The following is a 15,555-nucleotide window of genomic DNA, read 5'->3' as shown; positions in this document are numbered from 1 at the left end:
TCATTCTAAATTTTGATTTAGCCACGGCCGCGTTTGTCCCTCGTCCTTGTCCCACGGTCGCACCGCCCCCTGGCGGCGGCTGCGCGCACTGCACCGCGCCCCGCCGGAGCCGCACCCCCGGTCACGAACCACCCAAAACTGAGAGGGGGAAAAAAGGGGAGGAAAGGCACTGAAATAGTATTGTGAGCTTATTGTAAAAATTCAGCTTCAGACATGAAGTGGAATCAGTATTTAATTGTCAATAAGAGGAAGAAATCTTCTCTACAAAAATAAATTGTAGTACAATTAAAAAAAAAAAACAAAAACAAAAAACAAACAAACAAACAAACAAAACAAACAAAAAAAAAAACCAAAAAAACACCCACACCCTTAAAATTATGCTATATGGGCATGTTTTAGATTTCACATTAGTTATACATATCCAGGCATTACTGAGGAGTTGAAAAGAAAAAATTCCTTCACAGCTTTCAGAACTTCATGTAGCACACAAAAGTGATGGGGAAAAGGTGTTTAAGGTATTACAAATCATACTTTCAGACTCCTAGCATTTGTTTCTGTATTAAACTCACAGAAGGAATAAATATGAATACAAAAGTCATACAGTAATGATTACATGGCTGAAATACAAAACAACTTTTGTTCAAGTAAAAACAAACTTCAAAACATCATTTCAGAAAGAGGTATAAAATGACATCATGCTTTGAATAAAGAAAACATAGGGAAAGTTCTTGAATCAAAATCATTTAAGGAAACAACTGGTGAAATAATACAAGAGTCGAACTGTCTGTACAATTATTATAAAATACACTGTATCATAGTATAACTTAGGTTGGGAAAGACCTTTGAGATCATCGAGTCGGAAACTGCAAAGTCCTCCCCTAAGCCACATCTCTGCTCCTGCAACTTTGGGATTTCCTTCTTGAGGAATATCCTGGACTCCTTCTAGACTATCTCCCAGGGACTCTTGTCAGCCAGGCTCCTGAACAGGCTGAAGTCTGTCCCCAGCAGGTCCAAGGTGGCAGCTCTGCTGATCCCCCCTCCTTACTTATCCAAGAATTCGTGATCCCTGTGCCCCTGATGTCCTGCATCACCCACAAGTTCTCTCTCCACGAGCAGCAGGTCCAGAAGGCGCCTTCCCTTGCTGGCTCCCTCACCAGCTGAGCAGGGAAGTTCTCTTCCACTCACTCCAGACACATCCTAGACATTCCTGCCCCATGAGAACAAGGGCCAGCAATTGTGAGACTTTCCCCAGCTGCTTACAGGGTATCTCATCTGCCTCTCCATCCTGGGTGGGTGGTCTTTAACAGATTGCCACCAGGATATCTGCCTGTTGGCCTTTCTCTGATTCCTACCACCCAACATTCGAGCCTGCTGCCACCATCATTCAGCTCAGACACTCATAACAGTCCCGAACACACAGGACTGCCCCACTGCCTCTCCCACCTTGCCTGTCCCTTCTGAAGGGTTTACAGCCATCCATCACAGCCCTCCAGTGGTGTGAGCCATCACAGAATGATGGCAGCTGCAGTTTTCCTGCTGCACAGGGGCCTCCAGCCCCTCCTGTTTGTTGCCCATGCTGTGGGCAGGGGTGTAAATGCACTGCAGTTGGGATATTGATCCTAATGCATTTTGGGGGGGAGAAGCCCTAGCTTCTACAAGACTGGAGGCATTTCTATGCCTTACGTTTTTGCTGTCACTCCCCCACTGCATTGAGACACCAGCCCAAAGGACCTCATTGGCACACACACTGGTGTGCCACCCCAGGGATACCTTGAGCAAGCCTGGTTTTGTCCCTTTCCCCTTCCAACTCTAGTTTAAAGCTCTTCCAATGTGTACTGATAACTCAGTGGCAGACACCATTGCTCCCTGCTCAGGCTGGCAGTTACAGCCCCTTCCTGTATGCCATTCCATGCAAATTCCCACGCAAACTGCCACACCATGCCCTGCTCACTTGCACTGTTTGTAGTGCTCTCCAAGAGTTTCTTTACACACGCCTGGGAGTAGCCCTGTTGTCCCTGGCCCTGCCCATGTCCCCTCCGCTGCTCTGCTGTCAGCTGCTGTGGCTCCTGCACCTTTCTCACTGCCCTGAGGCTCCCCTGGCTAAGGAATTCCTCCCTTGCTGGGACCAGGGCTGCTCACCTCAGTGACTGCACACGTCTGTGGATATACACACATACACACATAAATGTGTGTGCAAAGCCAACAGCTCAAAACAATTCCTGGGGGAGATTCTTAATTATACAAGGCTTGGCTAGGTATCTTTAAGCAGTAATCAGAACAGTTACTAGATCAAAAGTATTTTGTGATTTTAACCAGGCAGCAATTGAGCCAGCCATTTCCTCTCCAATAGATGTCTTAATCATGATTTCTCACATATCTGAGAAGTTCACAATGCGTAAAGGACATTTTCCTAACACGAGCAAATAAACAAAAACCAGAAAGAAAACCCCAACAAACTCGACCTAGAAATTTTTCATTTTGCTTCTGTTGGGCTTTCTTTTCCTCAGTCACTGGGAAACAAATGCTTACAGTATTAACTGTTGTCATGTTTTATCACTTTTTCGTATTACCAAGATCAAGCTTTCATGTGTAAATAGATCAAATAATTTCAAAATTGTTGTACTAAGGTAAGTAACTGGATGAAGTGTGCAATTGGTAGTGCATTGCCCTTTAGGGTTTGTGCAGTTAGTGTAGTAAAAATTCATTTGTGTACTTCTGAAACTATTCAGAGCTGTTGCCACCCAATCAAGAAATGGTGGGTTTAGAGCGTAAAAACTTCACATGTGTAATTTTTTATTACCCCTTAATAAGACAGAGGTGGGGGGAAAACAGAATTCCAGCTAATGATAGAATGGACACTGCAAAGGAAAGTAACTTATATTAAAAATAGTATTTTCATTAACAAGTGTTGCTATCCTTATTTTAAATTTCTCATGAGTGACTTATTGAATAGATATTACTAAAAGCTGTTTCAGTTTGTCTTGCTTCAGATCATATATTTTGAGTACTGAAGAGCATAATTAAAGACAAAATGATCATGATCACTCCGAATAATAAAGAATATACATTGATTCAACATTAGCATTGAAGAACATTAGATAATTAATGCTTAAAAAAAGGTTCAGTTTAAAAAGAAAAAGGTAGAAGTTATACTGAACAATTTTGTGTTTTGGGTTGATTCAGAAATAGAAGAGACCATGAAACCAACAGTCATCAGCTTGTTTTCCCTTCCTATTATGGTATTAAAAAATACAAAGTCTTAGTGGGATAAGTAGCATTATTTAATCAAAATGTGCAACACATTTATAACAATATTTTTTAAAAAGTGTCTAAGTATATGCAAGAGATGTACAGAATCATGCAAGCATTCAGAAGAAACAGTTTGACCTCAAAGGCTGAAGTAATAGAAATGAGAATAAACACATTTCTGCTATAAATTAAGAACTTCAGTTGCAAATGAGTAGAGATTGTGTAATGCCTGCTATGCCACAGTATGATACAATCAGGAAAAAAATAGGACCAAAGGATTCTTTGATATGGCATTTCCAGTAGAAACAGAAAATTTTACTGCTGTCTCAATACTTAAAGCCAGTTGTATTTCAGAGAGCTGATTTAAACAGCAAAGACACAAAGAAAAGTTAGAGTGATGAAAGGGTAACTTGAGCCCCGGGGGAATGAAAATATTCTTCAATCAGATAAGGTAAAATACACTTGGTTTGTTTAGTGTAACACCCCAGACACAGAGACCTGTACGATTTCCATCCACGCCTTGACACGGCCACCAGCCACAGAAAAACCACCAAAGCTGAAGGGCAATGTTGGGACATGCTCAAAGTAACTTAGCAAACTCAAGAAGATTCCTAATCCTGTGTGCAATGCAGTCAGACAACTTCTAGAAGCTACTAGTAAATTCAAATAAACTAATTTGGTTAGAAATTGAGTCTGATCTAGTTAAGGAGCAGATGATGTGACTGTGTCTGCAGCAGCAGTGGACTGGAACCACAAAGATCCTTTGGGTTTAGGTACCTCATGTTAGAGCTGAGACAGAGTGTAAACTATGCAGCCTTTTAAGAGCTGAAGATAACAGGCAGAACCACTAAAACAATTAGCTTTCAGCTAAAGTGAAGGTAACCTGGATTAGCACTCCTCCAAAACTAGTTAGCAATATTACCCTCACACTGATTTGCAATCAAAGTTGTGCAAAATTTTATTCAGCTACTGTGGTAAGTCATGCAACTACTTAATTTTTTTTTTTTTTTTGAAAGCTTTTTGTAAAGCAACAGGCAGAAGACCTGCTAGATGTCTGGAGCCATAACGCAGGTATAAACTGAAAAGAGCAATAAAAGAGAAGATTTTGAGAAGATTACAGGCTAAAGATTGGACTAAGAACACAAGTAAGTTGAACCTGAATAAGCTTAGATAAACTGTTGAAAAAGGTACAGAGTGGTTGGCTCAGGCAGCCACTGCACTCATTCTGTACTTTTCATTCTGTTAGAATTAACTAAATCTATAGCAGAGATAGCAGCAAGTAAGATGTATCCACAAATGAGATAGTGTGGAGTAAAATACACGAAGGTTCCAGCATTTTTAGGAATCTTTTGAAAAGTTATCAAATAGAAAAATCTAGATATGACTTATAATGATGTTTGGAGAAATTTAAAACATCCCCATATCACCTCCACCAACTATTGTACCTATAAAATTATTTTTAGCCAGCATGTCCACTGAAAACCAGGAGCAAGAGTGATGTGCCTTATGTAAATTCCTTTAAACTTCTCTCTTCTCTCCAAAACAAATTCAGTGGATGGCTTCCTGACCACTTTGGTACCACAGAACTTCGCTACCCAGGAACTTCACCGGGCAATGAAACAGACGGCTATAAAAATTTTATAAAAATAAAACATGTTTTGGAAAGACAGTTCCACCTGCATGTTCCAAAGGATGAAAACCCATCAAACTTAAAAATTGTCTGCCTCCTTCTAAAATGCAGATGCACCTGTTATCCATTCCCTGCAAACTCCCTGTCCTAGCACGGGCACATGCTATCTGCCAGGGCCTCACAGCAGCACAGGGGCAAAGATCAGATTATGTTTTCAGACAGAAGGTGAGCTTAAATTTAAATACAGATTCAGTGCTTTTGTTACTCTTGCTGTTTAGGGAGCTTAGTGAAAAAAGTAACACTATGTTTTCATACAATCTTAAACACAAGATATTCAAATGAACTTTTTAAACAAAAACACATCTGACAAGTAAGCTTGTGTAAACTTCAATGTAAGGGATATACTCTATTACTACTTATATAAAAGTGGAGAAAAATTCTATAGTTTTGGTTTCCTACACAAAAAATTTTGACTCTGTTCCAAAATTCAGACGTGTCAACACTGTCTTATGGAAGTGGAGAGTTTCTGCTTCATCTTCTTTTAAATAATCTGAGAGTTGGAAGAGGGAAGATAAAAAGGAGCAGCAGAGTTTAAAATGAACCATAAGTGCATCTGAAATGATGAATCTACAGCAACCTTTCCACACTGATAAATTGTCCTATGCATTTGTCACTTTCCCCCCCAAGTTTTAGGTTTTGAATTACTCCTGTAACATAGGCATGTATACAATGGAAATTTTAAATTTCACAGTATTGTTGAGTGGATATCAACCAAAACTCCACTCCAGCATCCCTCACAGACTGCAGAATTTCAGCATGTTCAAAGCAGAGAAGCACAGTGACTTTAATGTAACAGTAGTTCCATTCAACCTCTCTGACTTACCCTGTGAATCTGACATTTTCCACTCTGATGAAGCAGTTAATGTTGCATTAGAAGGCAATTTTGTGATATTGTAATATTATTTCATTGTGATATAAATAAGGATTGTTTTGCATAATCTCTGACATGAAAACACATAAAAACTCAATGCCCCAAGTCTTTCTAAGTAGCTCTGGTGTTGTGTTGATTCCTTGGTCTAGGAACAACAAGGGACTTCCAGGAACAGCCAGGAAAATGCCTAACATTTCAGAAACCAAAATACATACTTAAAATGAAATATGAATGTAAATATTCCCCTTCCTGGAAAAAAAGATTGAAGAAAAAGAAAAAAAGAAAAAAAGAAATAAAGTTCATTAAAATCTATTGGAATCTGACAACATAATAAGCAATGTGTACAGATACCAGACACAGCCTCATTAACCTTCTTCAGGAAATGGGATTCATGATTAATTTCCAAGTTTTGCAACTTTATGACAAAAACAAAGAAGTTATCCTAAGCCATGAATGAACATCTAATCCAGTACATTGTGTTTGCAATGAACAATCCACAGCAGACTGTGAGACAGAGCATGTTAAAGGGATGGGAGAGTGGAAGGAAAAAGCAGAATATTGTAATACCAACAAGCAGGTTGACACAGTAAAGTTACATGGAAGACAATTGAGTCCCCAGGGAAACATGGATTACAAAGGCTCATGGGAAAAATGCAAACCCTGGCAAAATTGCTTTGCCTTGCAGTGGGAAACAAACCTGTTTAAAAGAGAGAGCCAAGGGATCCATTTGAAAGTTGCCAGCACATGACAAAAACTGATGGAACAGTAGTGCTTAAGCACAGCATCTGAGCCACATAAAAGCAAACACCTGATGCCAACAATTTCCTGACCCTTTTATTCTTTCACATTTTGGTGACAGCATCTCTGCATTTTTCCTAAAAGAAGTCAATTACCAGTTGAGAAATGAAGTTATAGTAATGGTAACAAAAGGAGCATCAGCACAACTGCTGAAGTGTTAAACTATACTGTAACCCTCAACACAACTAAAGATTTCTCTAACAAGTCTACTGTAAAAACACAATTTATCAATTTCTAAATTAAACATGTAAAAAGGAATTAATGGTTTCTTTGTCCTAAGAAGTAGATCTGCACAAATTATAATACAGTAAAAAGTTTTGTTCTATAAATATATCCTCTAAACTTAAAGACTAGAGATATGTCAAACCATCACAATCCACTGCAGCTATGAGTCTCATAAAATGAACTGACTTTCATTTAGCAGAGTATTAGTTTATTCCTCACCCATTCATGTTCAGTGTTATGAATGAGTCTATTACAAAGTGCCCCCCAGGTTTTTTAAGTTTAGAGCATGCATTGGAACACAACTCTGCATCATTAAGGAGAACACGCTGTATCTTGGAACATGGCAATGTCCTTGGTTAAAGAAGGGCAACAGTGGGAAAATCACTGCTTGGAGGTGCAGTTTGGAGACAGACTTACCTTTACCAGCATTTCTAGGAGGAAGAGGAGGAGCATCAGACGTTGGAGAGGTGGGTGAGTCTGTGCTTGCAGAAGCAAAGATCTGGTTGGTAAAGGCTCCGTAGGAGAGTCTTTGCTTGTCTCTGGGAGTGCTAAATGAAGGGTGAGTCAGTTTGTCTTGGGGAGAAATGCTTGAGGAGTGGCAAAAGCTTTGGGGTCTTGGAGATCTTTCCTTTTTTATAGGACTAGGCTGTGAATAGAAAAACAAAGATATGATACAGACGTCTAAACACTAATTATAGTTAGTATGTTTAGAAAATAGCATAGCAGAACATAATTTAGTGAACATCAGCCTAGTTTTTAAATTTGTTGGACAAATAAACCCCCATTCCTCCCTTTTTCAGCATTTCAACTTGAAAGGTCCTCTCTCCTAAATGAAAATCAGGATTGTACCATCAACAAATCATCATGAACACAAAACTAGATTTAGTGTCAAAGCAGGAAATACACACTAGTAACATACTAAATAAATTACCAATAAAAGCCTAGTAAGTTTTAGAATATAGGAGTAATTTTCAGGGAATATAGCACGTTACTCAGACTAGACAATTATCCTCAAGTATCAAGTGTATTACCCCACTGATGCCTAGTAAAAATGAACACACACTTCTGACAGATCAGATTTATTTGGTCCCCGAACTAGCAATATAATCCATGATGCAGCTCTTTTTAAACACATCTAATTGCTCTTTGAAGAAATTTTACACATCAGTTTTTGCCTGCTGTACGTTAATGGGTGCACATGGAGCACGATCTGTTTCCCTGCAGCTCTGGTTCAGGTTATTATCTCCCACACAGCATCCCTCATCCTCCAGAGGCTCCTCACACTGATGATTATTTTGTTCTCTACTGTCCTTGAGGACATGGAAATTACTTAGGTTTCTGAATTTCTCAGTCCCAAGTTTCGCAGAAAATGAGAAGCTGTCCACATTTCTTTCTGCGGCACTCATATAAAATAGGAGAGGTGTATTCCCATTTATTGCAGAAATAGAGCACACAGTAATTAACTGACTTGCTAAAGTAGGACACTGAGGCTAATTTTTCACATGCTCTAGGATGGCAATTATTCTATGCCCTCAAGTTTTGCCTTTCCATGACTTCTTTTTTAAAAAAAAAACAGGAATAAATAGCACTGCAAGGTTTGTGAAAAATAGAGTTATTTATTCAATAACTAGGTTTTTAATTAATTTATGGAAAAAAATAAGCATGTAAGCTTTGAATTTCCTCCAGCTAAAATTTAACAGCCTAGAATTCTGAAGAGGATAAAGCAATAAAGTAGTCCAGATTTGCTGATTTATATTTATACTGTATGTCTTGTCAAAGTCAAACTTCTGAAACAGCCCATAATAACTAGGCTGACAAAGTATATTCAAAAACACTTAGGCAGTCTTTAGCACAGGACTCAAATTTAGGTTTTATTTTCCCCAAAAAATATCTGTAAGAAAAGGAAGGCTAAAGTGGGTCTCTAATTACCATTTCTTTCCTGGGAGCAGAGATGTTGACAGATTCTGTGCAAAGCTGTATCAGTAATTCACACTCACCTTATCGTCCAAGTCATCGTCACTTTCATCAATTTCTTCCTGCCGAAGATTCCATTCGTACTCCACATGCACGTGGGGGTTTAGCTTTCCTGCCTTGGCTTGAGAAAGCTGAAAGAAATAAAAAGTCTTGTTAAAATACTTCTTTTGGAGTTAACTAAGTTAGTTTTGTAATGACAAGAGATTAACTGGAATATTTAGAAGTTTAAAATTATTCCAGGTTCAAAAAAGAACAAAGCAATTTTAGGCCAATCACACAGAAGTCCTTAATTGGTTTGAGGTATAGAAAAACAGCTAAAAGGCAAAAAGGAAAGATTTTCTCAAAATGGGCAGAAATCACCATATTTGGCAAGCATTTGAAAAGATGATACGAAGAGAAGGTATATGCACAAAATCAGAATTTGTCTGTGGCCCTCCTTTCCAAAAATGAAAGGCAAAACCTATCTATAAATTTTGATACATACAACTGCTGCCCCATGCAAATCACAATCCTTGTGCTCTAATCAAATGAAAAGGTATTTGCTCTTTATTGAGATATTTTGCCTCTCCCTCTCACTGGATGAGGCCAATATGTCTTAAGCACGAAATTCCTCAACTTTGCCAGACCAAATAATGTATTTCACATTCTTTAAAAAACAACTACCTCAATGATCAGGAAAAAAACTAATAGAGCAGTTCATGGTTATTCTGAGGAGATAAATTCTCCTTTTCAATGCCTAGATCTTCCATCATTATTTACTCCTTCATATAGTTTGAAATGCAGTCTACTTGACAGTAGATGATTCAGGAGTGCCTTTAACCATCTTCCCAAAATAAAATTTGGAATAAAGAAAGTATTTACAAACTGTTATGTAAGTATTCAGGAATCTACCTAAGCTGAAACTGAACTTAATTACACAGTTAAGACTCCAGTTATGCAACAGAAATTAGTTTAGTACATCTATCATAGACCAAACACCTAGTTATTTATCTTGTAATTTTTTATAGCCCACGGCAAACAATGTGCTCATTCATGTTTCTTTTTCATTCTTAACTCATTGCTGCTTTTGGAAAAAAAAAAAAAAAAAGCAGAAATAAATCATTTCCCACTACAAACATTTAAAAAAAAAAAAAAAAAAAAAAAAAAAAAAAAGCAAAGCATAAATGTTCTATGAGAGTTGAGTGAAATAATCATTGAGGTATTCATGGAATTTGGATCACTATAACTAAATTATTAACTGCTAGATAAGCTCACTGATAACATCCACTTGACTGTTCTGTAGCACAGCCAGCCGGTTCACATTAATGGCAGAAGTAACTTTTTAAAAGGAATATTATAAAGAAAAAGCAATCCATCCCATCTGTGTGCTGCACAGGTGATCTCCCTGGTCCAGCTGACAGAACACTCAAACCACTGGAAAGAGCACTTACTTACACAGTAGACATGGCAGTAACTGAGAAGTCAGTGCCACCTTATCAACCACAGCAAAATGCTGACTTGCATCCCCAGAAACATGGAAAACTTCTTTGATTTGTGAAGGACAGGGTCTTTTGATTATTCAATAATTAATTCATGACATGAACTTTCAATTGTCACAGGAAAGGTATTAAAATTACCAGCAGCAGCTCAAAAGTAGATATCCTCAGATCATCAAAATAAGGAGAAAGACAAAATAGAATTAAGTGGGAAGTGGAAGTGGTAAGTGTTTTGTAAATTCTCCTGGTTTTGTCTTGATGTGAAGCTGTCACAGTACTTAGACTTTTTAATACCTTAATAGCAATTAAATTCACTTGCCTACTAAAAACATGCTGGTGGCACTTTAGCAGGCCAAGAACAAACAAGCTTGTTGGTCTGATGTAAAATCCTTTTTCCTGGCTAAATGCTTCAGAGGAGTACCTGGGAAAATCCTTAACAACTTTATTTCTTGAACTCCAATAATCTTTTGGAGTGGTGTCTGTTAACATCCCTTACACATCCTCAGAATTCCAGGAGGTTTTTGCTTTGATCATGTTCAGTAGAGGGACAAAGTCCCACAGAAGCTGGTGCTCCACATCTTTTGACACACCAACTTCCAGACATTACCCTTTATCTTCTTCCTCCCTTCAGGAGAGTAATTTTAAGTTGTTTCAATTCTCCTTAGAAAAAGACTTTCACCACCTCTGAACTATCTGTCCTGTTAAATAATCTCAAAAAAGCCAAAGCAGGAAAAGACAAACAAGAATCCAGACCTAAAAGGTCTTGACAGTTTTAATGTTACTGATATAATATTAATATTATATCCGGAGTTGTTTAGTACTCCTGATATAAAAGCCTCTAAAAAGAACTTTTGAGGTGATGAAGCCCAAATCTGCTTGAATGATGTATTTATTGACACATCTGACCCTCTGGTACTGAAGGTCTTCAAATACACTGGTTATAATAACTAGTACTGCCACTAGAAGAAAGATCTTTTTCTGAAACTGTTACAAAGAAAACTATTGTTGTGCTTTAGGTAAGGAAATCATCACCTGTGGTAGGGCCTTCAGATCAACACACAGCCAGCTGGCAGCAATATCACACGTGAGAGACAATGGTCATGATATATTAAGTGTGTGTGTGTGTGTGTGTGTATATATATATATATATATATATATCACATTTTTGAAAAGCAAACATTCCCCCTTGCCTTTGCCCCCGGGCCCGGTTCTTACCAGTTCCTCGCACTGGACAGCTTTCACTCTTTTTGCTGTGTCCAGAGCCGTCTCTCCAGCTTGGTTTACTACAAGATTAACAATACAAAAAACAGCAATTCTTTGAGATGCCTTAAGAAACAATTCATTACATTTCACAACTTGTAGCACAGTAACTTCTAAAAGTGATCAAAAATGTCTGTTTACTCTTCAGCAGCTGCAGCTCTTTAAGATTCCACTCTAAGTGCTCATGCATTTCATGTATCATCAGGTTCTTTCTGAACAGCAGCATCTGCTGGAACAGCTCCCAAATCCCTACTACCTATCCTAGCAGAGAATATCAAGAAATTTAGTCATCTCAATCTCCACTCAATGCCTTTGCCAACAAAACTCTTACCTGAACAAGCAGGAGAAGCAAGCAGGCAGGGTAAAATAGCTCAAAAAAGAAAACTAATTCTAAGCCTTAAAAAAAAAAAAAAAAAAAGTAAATGTTGATCCAAGCAGATTTTACTTTGATTAATATGTAGAGGGTTGAAGCCTTAATTTGAAGGTATTTGAACAAGAATAAATTTAAAACTTTCTAGCTTTGTCTTTCTCAAAGCTATAAAATGGGTTACAATTTAAAACAACAACTGATCAGAAAGAAGGTGATATCTGAGGCTGCTGGGAGGTCCTCAGGCACAGCATCTAAAGGAATCCTTCCTAAATGCCCAGTAGCAAGTCTCAGTAAACAGAAACAACTCCCAGGTCTGATGTGGATAAACCCTAGGTAAAATGTACTCTCACAGTACATCAGGGAATGCCATGGAGCTGGAACAGAGAATGCTCTACAGCACATCCAGATTGGAAAGCATTTCTATGATCAGGAACTGAAAATGATCAAACTGAGATCTATAATGTCTGTGTGAAATATTACACAGAGAATGCCAGTTAGGAATCCTAGAAAATACAAAGCAGTTCTCTAAAAAGGCCTGTGACTTTGAAAGAATTCAGATCCCTAGAAGAAGGATATACTTATGGGAAGATCTATCAGAGATGGTTCAATATGAAAAGGAATGAAAACATAGTACCTCTTGTGTGAAGTTAACACCAAGATAGCTTAAGGACTACATAAATTCCAAGTTTCAAAGTATACACCTGATGTTTCAAGGTCTGTGTGAAATCACTCAAAAAACCCCCCAAATAAGAGCACAACACCCTCTCCCAGAAGGAAACAACAACAACAACGGGGAAAAAAAGAAAAAAAAAAAAAAAAAAAAACCAAAACCCAAAAACCAAAAAGGTGTGAACACTCCTCTGGCATCTACCTAGAAAAAAGTTCAACAGAAGAACCAATAAACTTGCTTTAACTTGTTCAGATAGCTTTCCCATTATAACTGCTAAAAAAGGTCACATTAAATTCTCTGACTTATGATAATATTGGAACATATTCTAAATGTCTATAAAAAGGAAACCAGTGACTTCTGCCATCAAACTGAACTTCAGTTTATACAACAGTTCTTTACTAGGCAGTGGAGGAAAGTAATGGTGATGAAGACAAAGGGAGAAATAAAATCCAGTTTGCATCAGCCGTTAAGAATCTTCTATACCATTAACTGCCAGAATGTAAATGTTTTATAGACCTGCTGATCACATTTACCTCCTGGGCCTAACAAGCTGGATTCATGGGATACCTTCCTAAGCCATAAAAAATGGGATCAGCTTTCTTAGGTGCCTTTCGGCTTCTCTTTGCACTTACATGTGTGAGACAGGTGGAACAGTGGCTGTACCCGTATCAGTTCATTTGTCACAGTGGCATACCAAAAGTTTAATTGAAAATAGAATCTCTGTTTGCTCAGAGTCAATAATTATTTCAAGTTAGGATAATCTCTTGTTCTCTTGATGGTTTCCCTTCCCTGACCAAGGGCAGTGTTGGCTGGGGAATACTGGATGAAACCACAGCACCAGCTGCCATTGATATCAACAAAAGAATTAAGTGCTGCGTACATAAAGCTCACATATCTAAAAGTGGAATTAAACACTTCAAGCATTATAGCATACAACTTCTAGAAAAAAACAATAAATTTAATTCCAGGCAGTTTAAAATGGGTCAGAAAAGGAACTCTCTGAACTCTGCTTAGGGTTTGCCATTAGTATTTCACATTAGGAATTTTTTGTAACTATTATCTTCTAAAAATTTCATTTCTTATCTGAATGTTTCCTTTAGGCTTGTTGACAAGGTCTTCGTCTTTCTACCACAGTTTTATTTTAGAAGTTTACTTACCACACAGAAATAAACAAAAGTGGCTAAAATAATGGGAAGAAACGTTAGGAAATCTGTATTTCCTGGTTTTAAGTAATGAACTTACCGACATCAATAGTTGGCTTCCCCCTCAAAAGCAATTTCAAACACTCAGGCTTATTGTATATACTGCAGTAGTGTAGAACTGTATTACCCAATGCTGTTTGTTTGTCCAGGTTTCCACTAAAAAAAAAAAAAAAAAAAACCAAACAATCAAGAAAATTACAGTAGCTGTGCTATTAATTTCAGATCTAGCATTCCTATAAATAATAAATGCATATAAACTTTACTGCATAAATATGAAGTAGGACAAAAAATTAAATTAAACATTACTTCCAAGACTATTAGGAATTGTTCCAAGGACACTAGAAGTATCTGAGCTGTGATTGAAAAGGACTGAAAATCTACAGATGTTTATTCAAAAAACTAAAGAAATGAAACTCAGAGATTCAGACCTAGACCTCTCTAAGGTCATGCCAGTTATTCTCCACTTGCCACTTCACTGTAATTCTTTTTTCAAATATGATCATTTAGCCCAATAGAAATATCTGAAACATTCTGATACAGTCAAAATAGGTTAATAAATCCCATGCAGTCAGCTATCAAGAGGGCAGCTGTGAGAATGAACAAAAGAGTTGTAAGAAGGAATGTACGGATAACACATCGATTTAAGGGAAAAAACACATGTGCAAAGGGGCTCACAGGGCTTTTTGAAAAGTGAACTTCCTTCAGTTTTCAACTTCTAAACCCAGGTTTCTCAAAAACTGTTACTGATATTTTGGGAACAATAAAATATTTTCATAAACCAGAAAAGCAAAGCACAGGAGATAACAGCTTTTCCCAGTGTTACCCATACTGGACGGTAAGAGCCCACAGGGTTGTAAAAATGCTCCTAAACTTGAGACTGTCACACAAAAACACACAGCAGACAGAAGCACACAGAAGGTTATAGCTGACTGAAGAAACCATGAAGTTTCATAAGCAAACTAAATAATTATCCAAAGTAAAAAATCCTTTATAATGCTCAAAATAGTAATTTGGGTTTCTAAAACATTTTTCAAATTACGATCTCAAATAGCTTGAAAATATTGGAATGTTATTTTCATTTGTTACTTTAATAACACTCTCCTATAATCAGCACTCACACTTTTCATTAAGGATTTTTACTTCTATGAACACATCCCTCGATAACAAAGAACAGCTCAGCCAATAAACTAGATGCTGCAAATTACTAATTAAGTAGTTTATGCCCTCAATAGCTTTAATACAGTTTAGTAACTGTTGGAACACTTTTTTCGAAGTCAATATAGGCATCGGTTCGTAATTTTCTGAGAAAGAACTTTGTTTCCTACTCTTACAATTCCTTTGCATGTGTTCTGTATTTGGTACATTTACTTGCCATCCCTCCTGTACCTGAACTATTTGTTTGCATAGCTTCACATTGTCAGCCTAAATCGAGATTCTCTCGTGCACTACAGAGTTTTTCCTTTCATCCTATTTTTATGTAATTGCTTTCAGTGCTTTTAATCTACACTTGTTTCCCTATCTCTACTGATCAGGAGCACAAAGCTCAACTCACAGGTACTAAACCAAGGTGCTGCCAGGATAACTCTGAACATCCATGACTGTCAGGTACAATTTAATGAAAAGTTAGGAATCCATACCAGTTTTGTACAAGGAAGTCAACCAGATGGAGAGAGGTTTGGTCAGCAGTCCGGACTGCTAAATGAAGTGCTGTTTCACCTGGCTCCTAAACACAAGTAAATAGAAGTTAGATTTCTGTCTTATTTCTGCAAAG

The 15,555-nt window shown here is 37.6% G+C and overlaps 1 protein-coding gene across 3 annotated transcripts in view; it reads right to left on the bottom strand.

The window, feature by feature from the left end:
* The window catches only part of ASAP1 (ArfGAP with SH3 domain, ankyrin repeat and PH domain 1), a 126,726-nt gene that overhangs the window by 18,594 nt on the left and 92,577 nt on the right, over positions 1–15,555 (bottom strand). For all 3 annotated transcript variants that reach the window (XM_040083102.2, XM_058419400.1, XM_058419397.1), the window contains exons 19-23: positions 15,422–15,507; positions 13,825–13,940; positions 11,498–11,565; positions 8,831–8,938; positions 7,251–7,479 (exon numbers count right to left, since the gene is read on the bottom strand). In XM_040083102.2, coding sequence (XP_039939036.1) covers positions 7,251–7,479; positions 8,831–8,938; positions 11,498–11,565; positions 13,825–13,940; positions 15,422–15,507 — 607 coding nt within the window. The remainder of the gene's footprint in view (positions 1–7,250; positions 7,480–8,830; positions 8,939–11,497; positions 11,566–13,824; positions 13,941–15,421; positions 15,508–15,555) is intronic.

This window comes from Hirundo rustica, chromosome 1, assembly GCF_015227805.2.
Source record: "Hirundo rustica isolate bHirRus1 chromosome 1, bHirRus1.pri.v3, whole genome shotgun sequence".
Classification (NCBI taxonomy): domain Eukaryota; kingdom Metazoa; phylum Chordata; class Aves; order Passeriformes; family Hirundinidae; genus Hirundo; species Hirundo rustica.
This window is presented reverse-complemented; position numbering and strand designations above follow the sequence as displayed.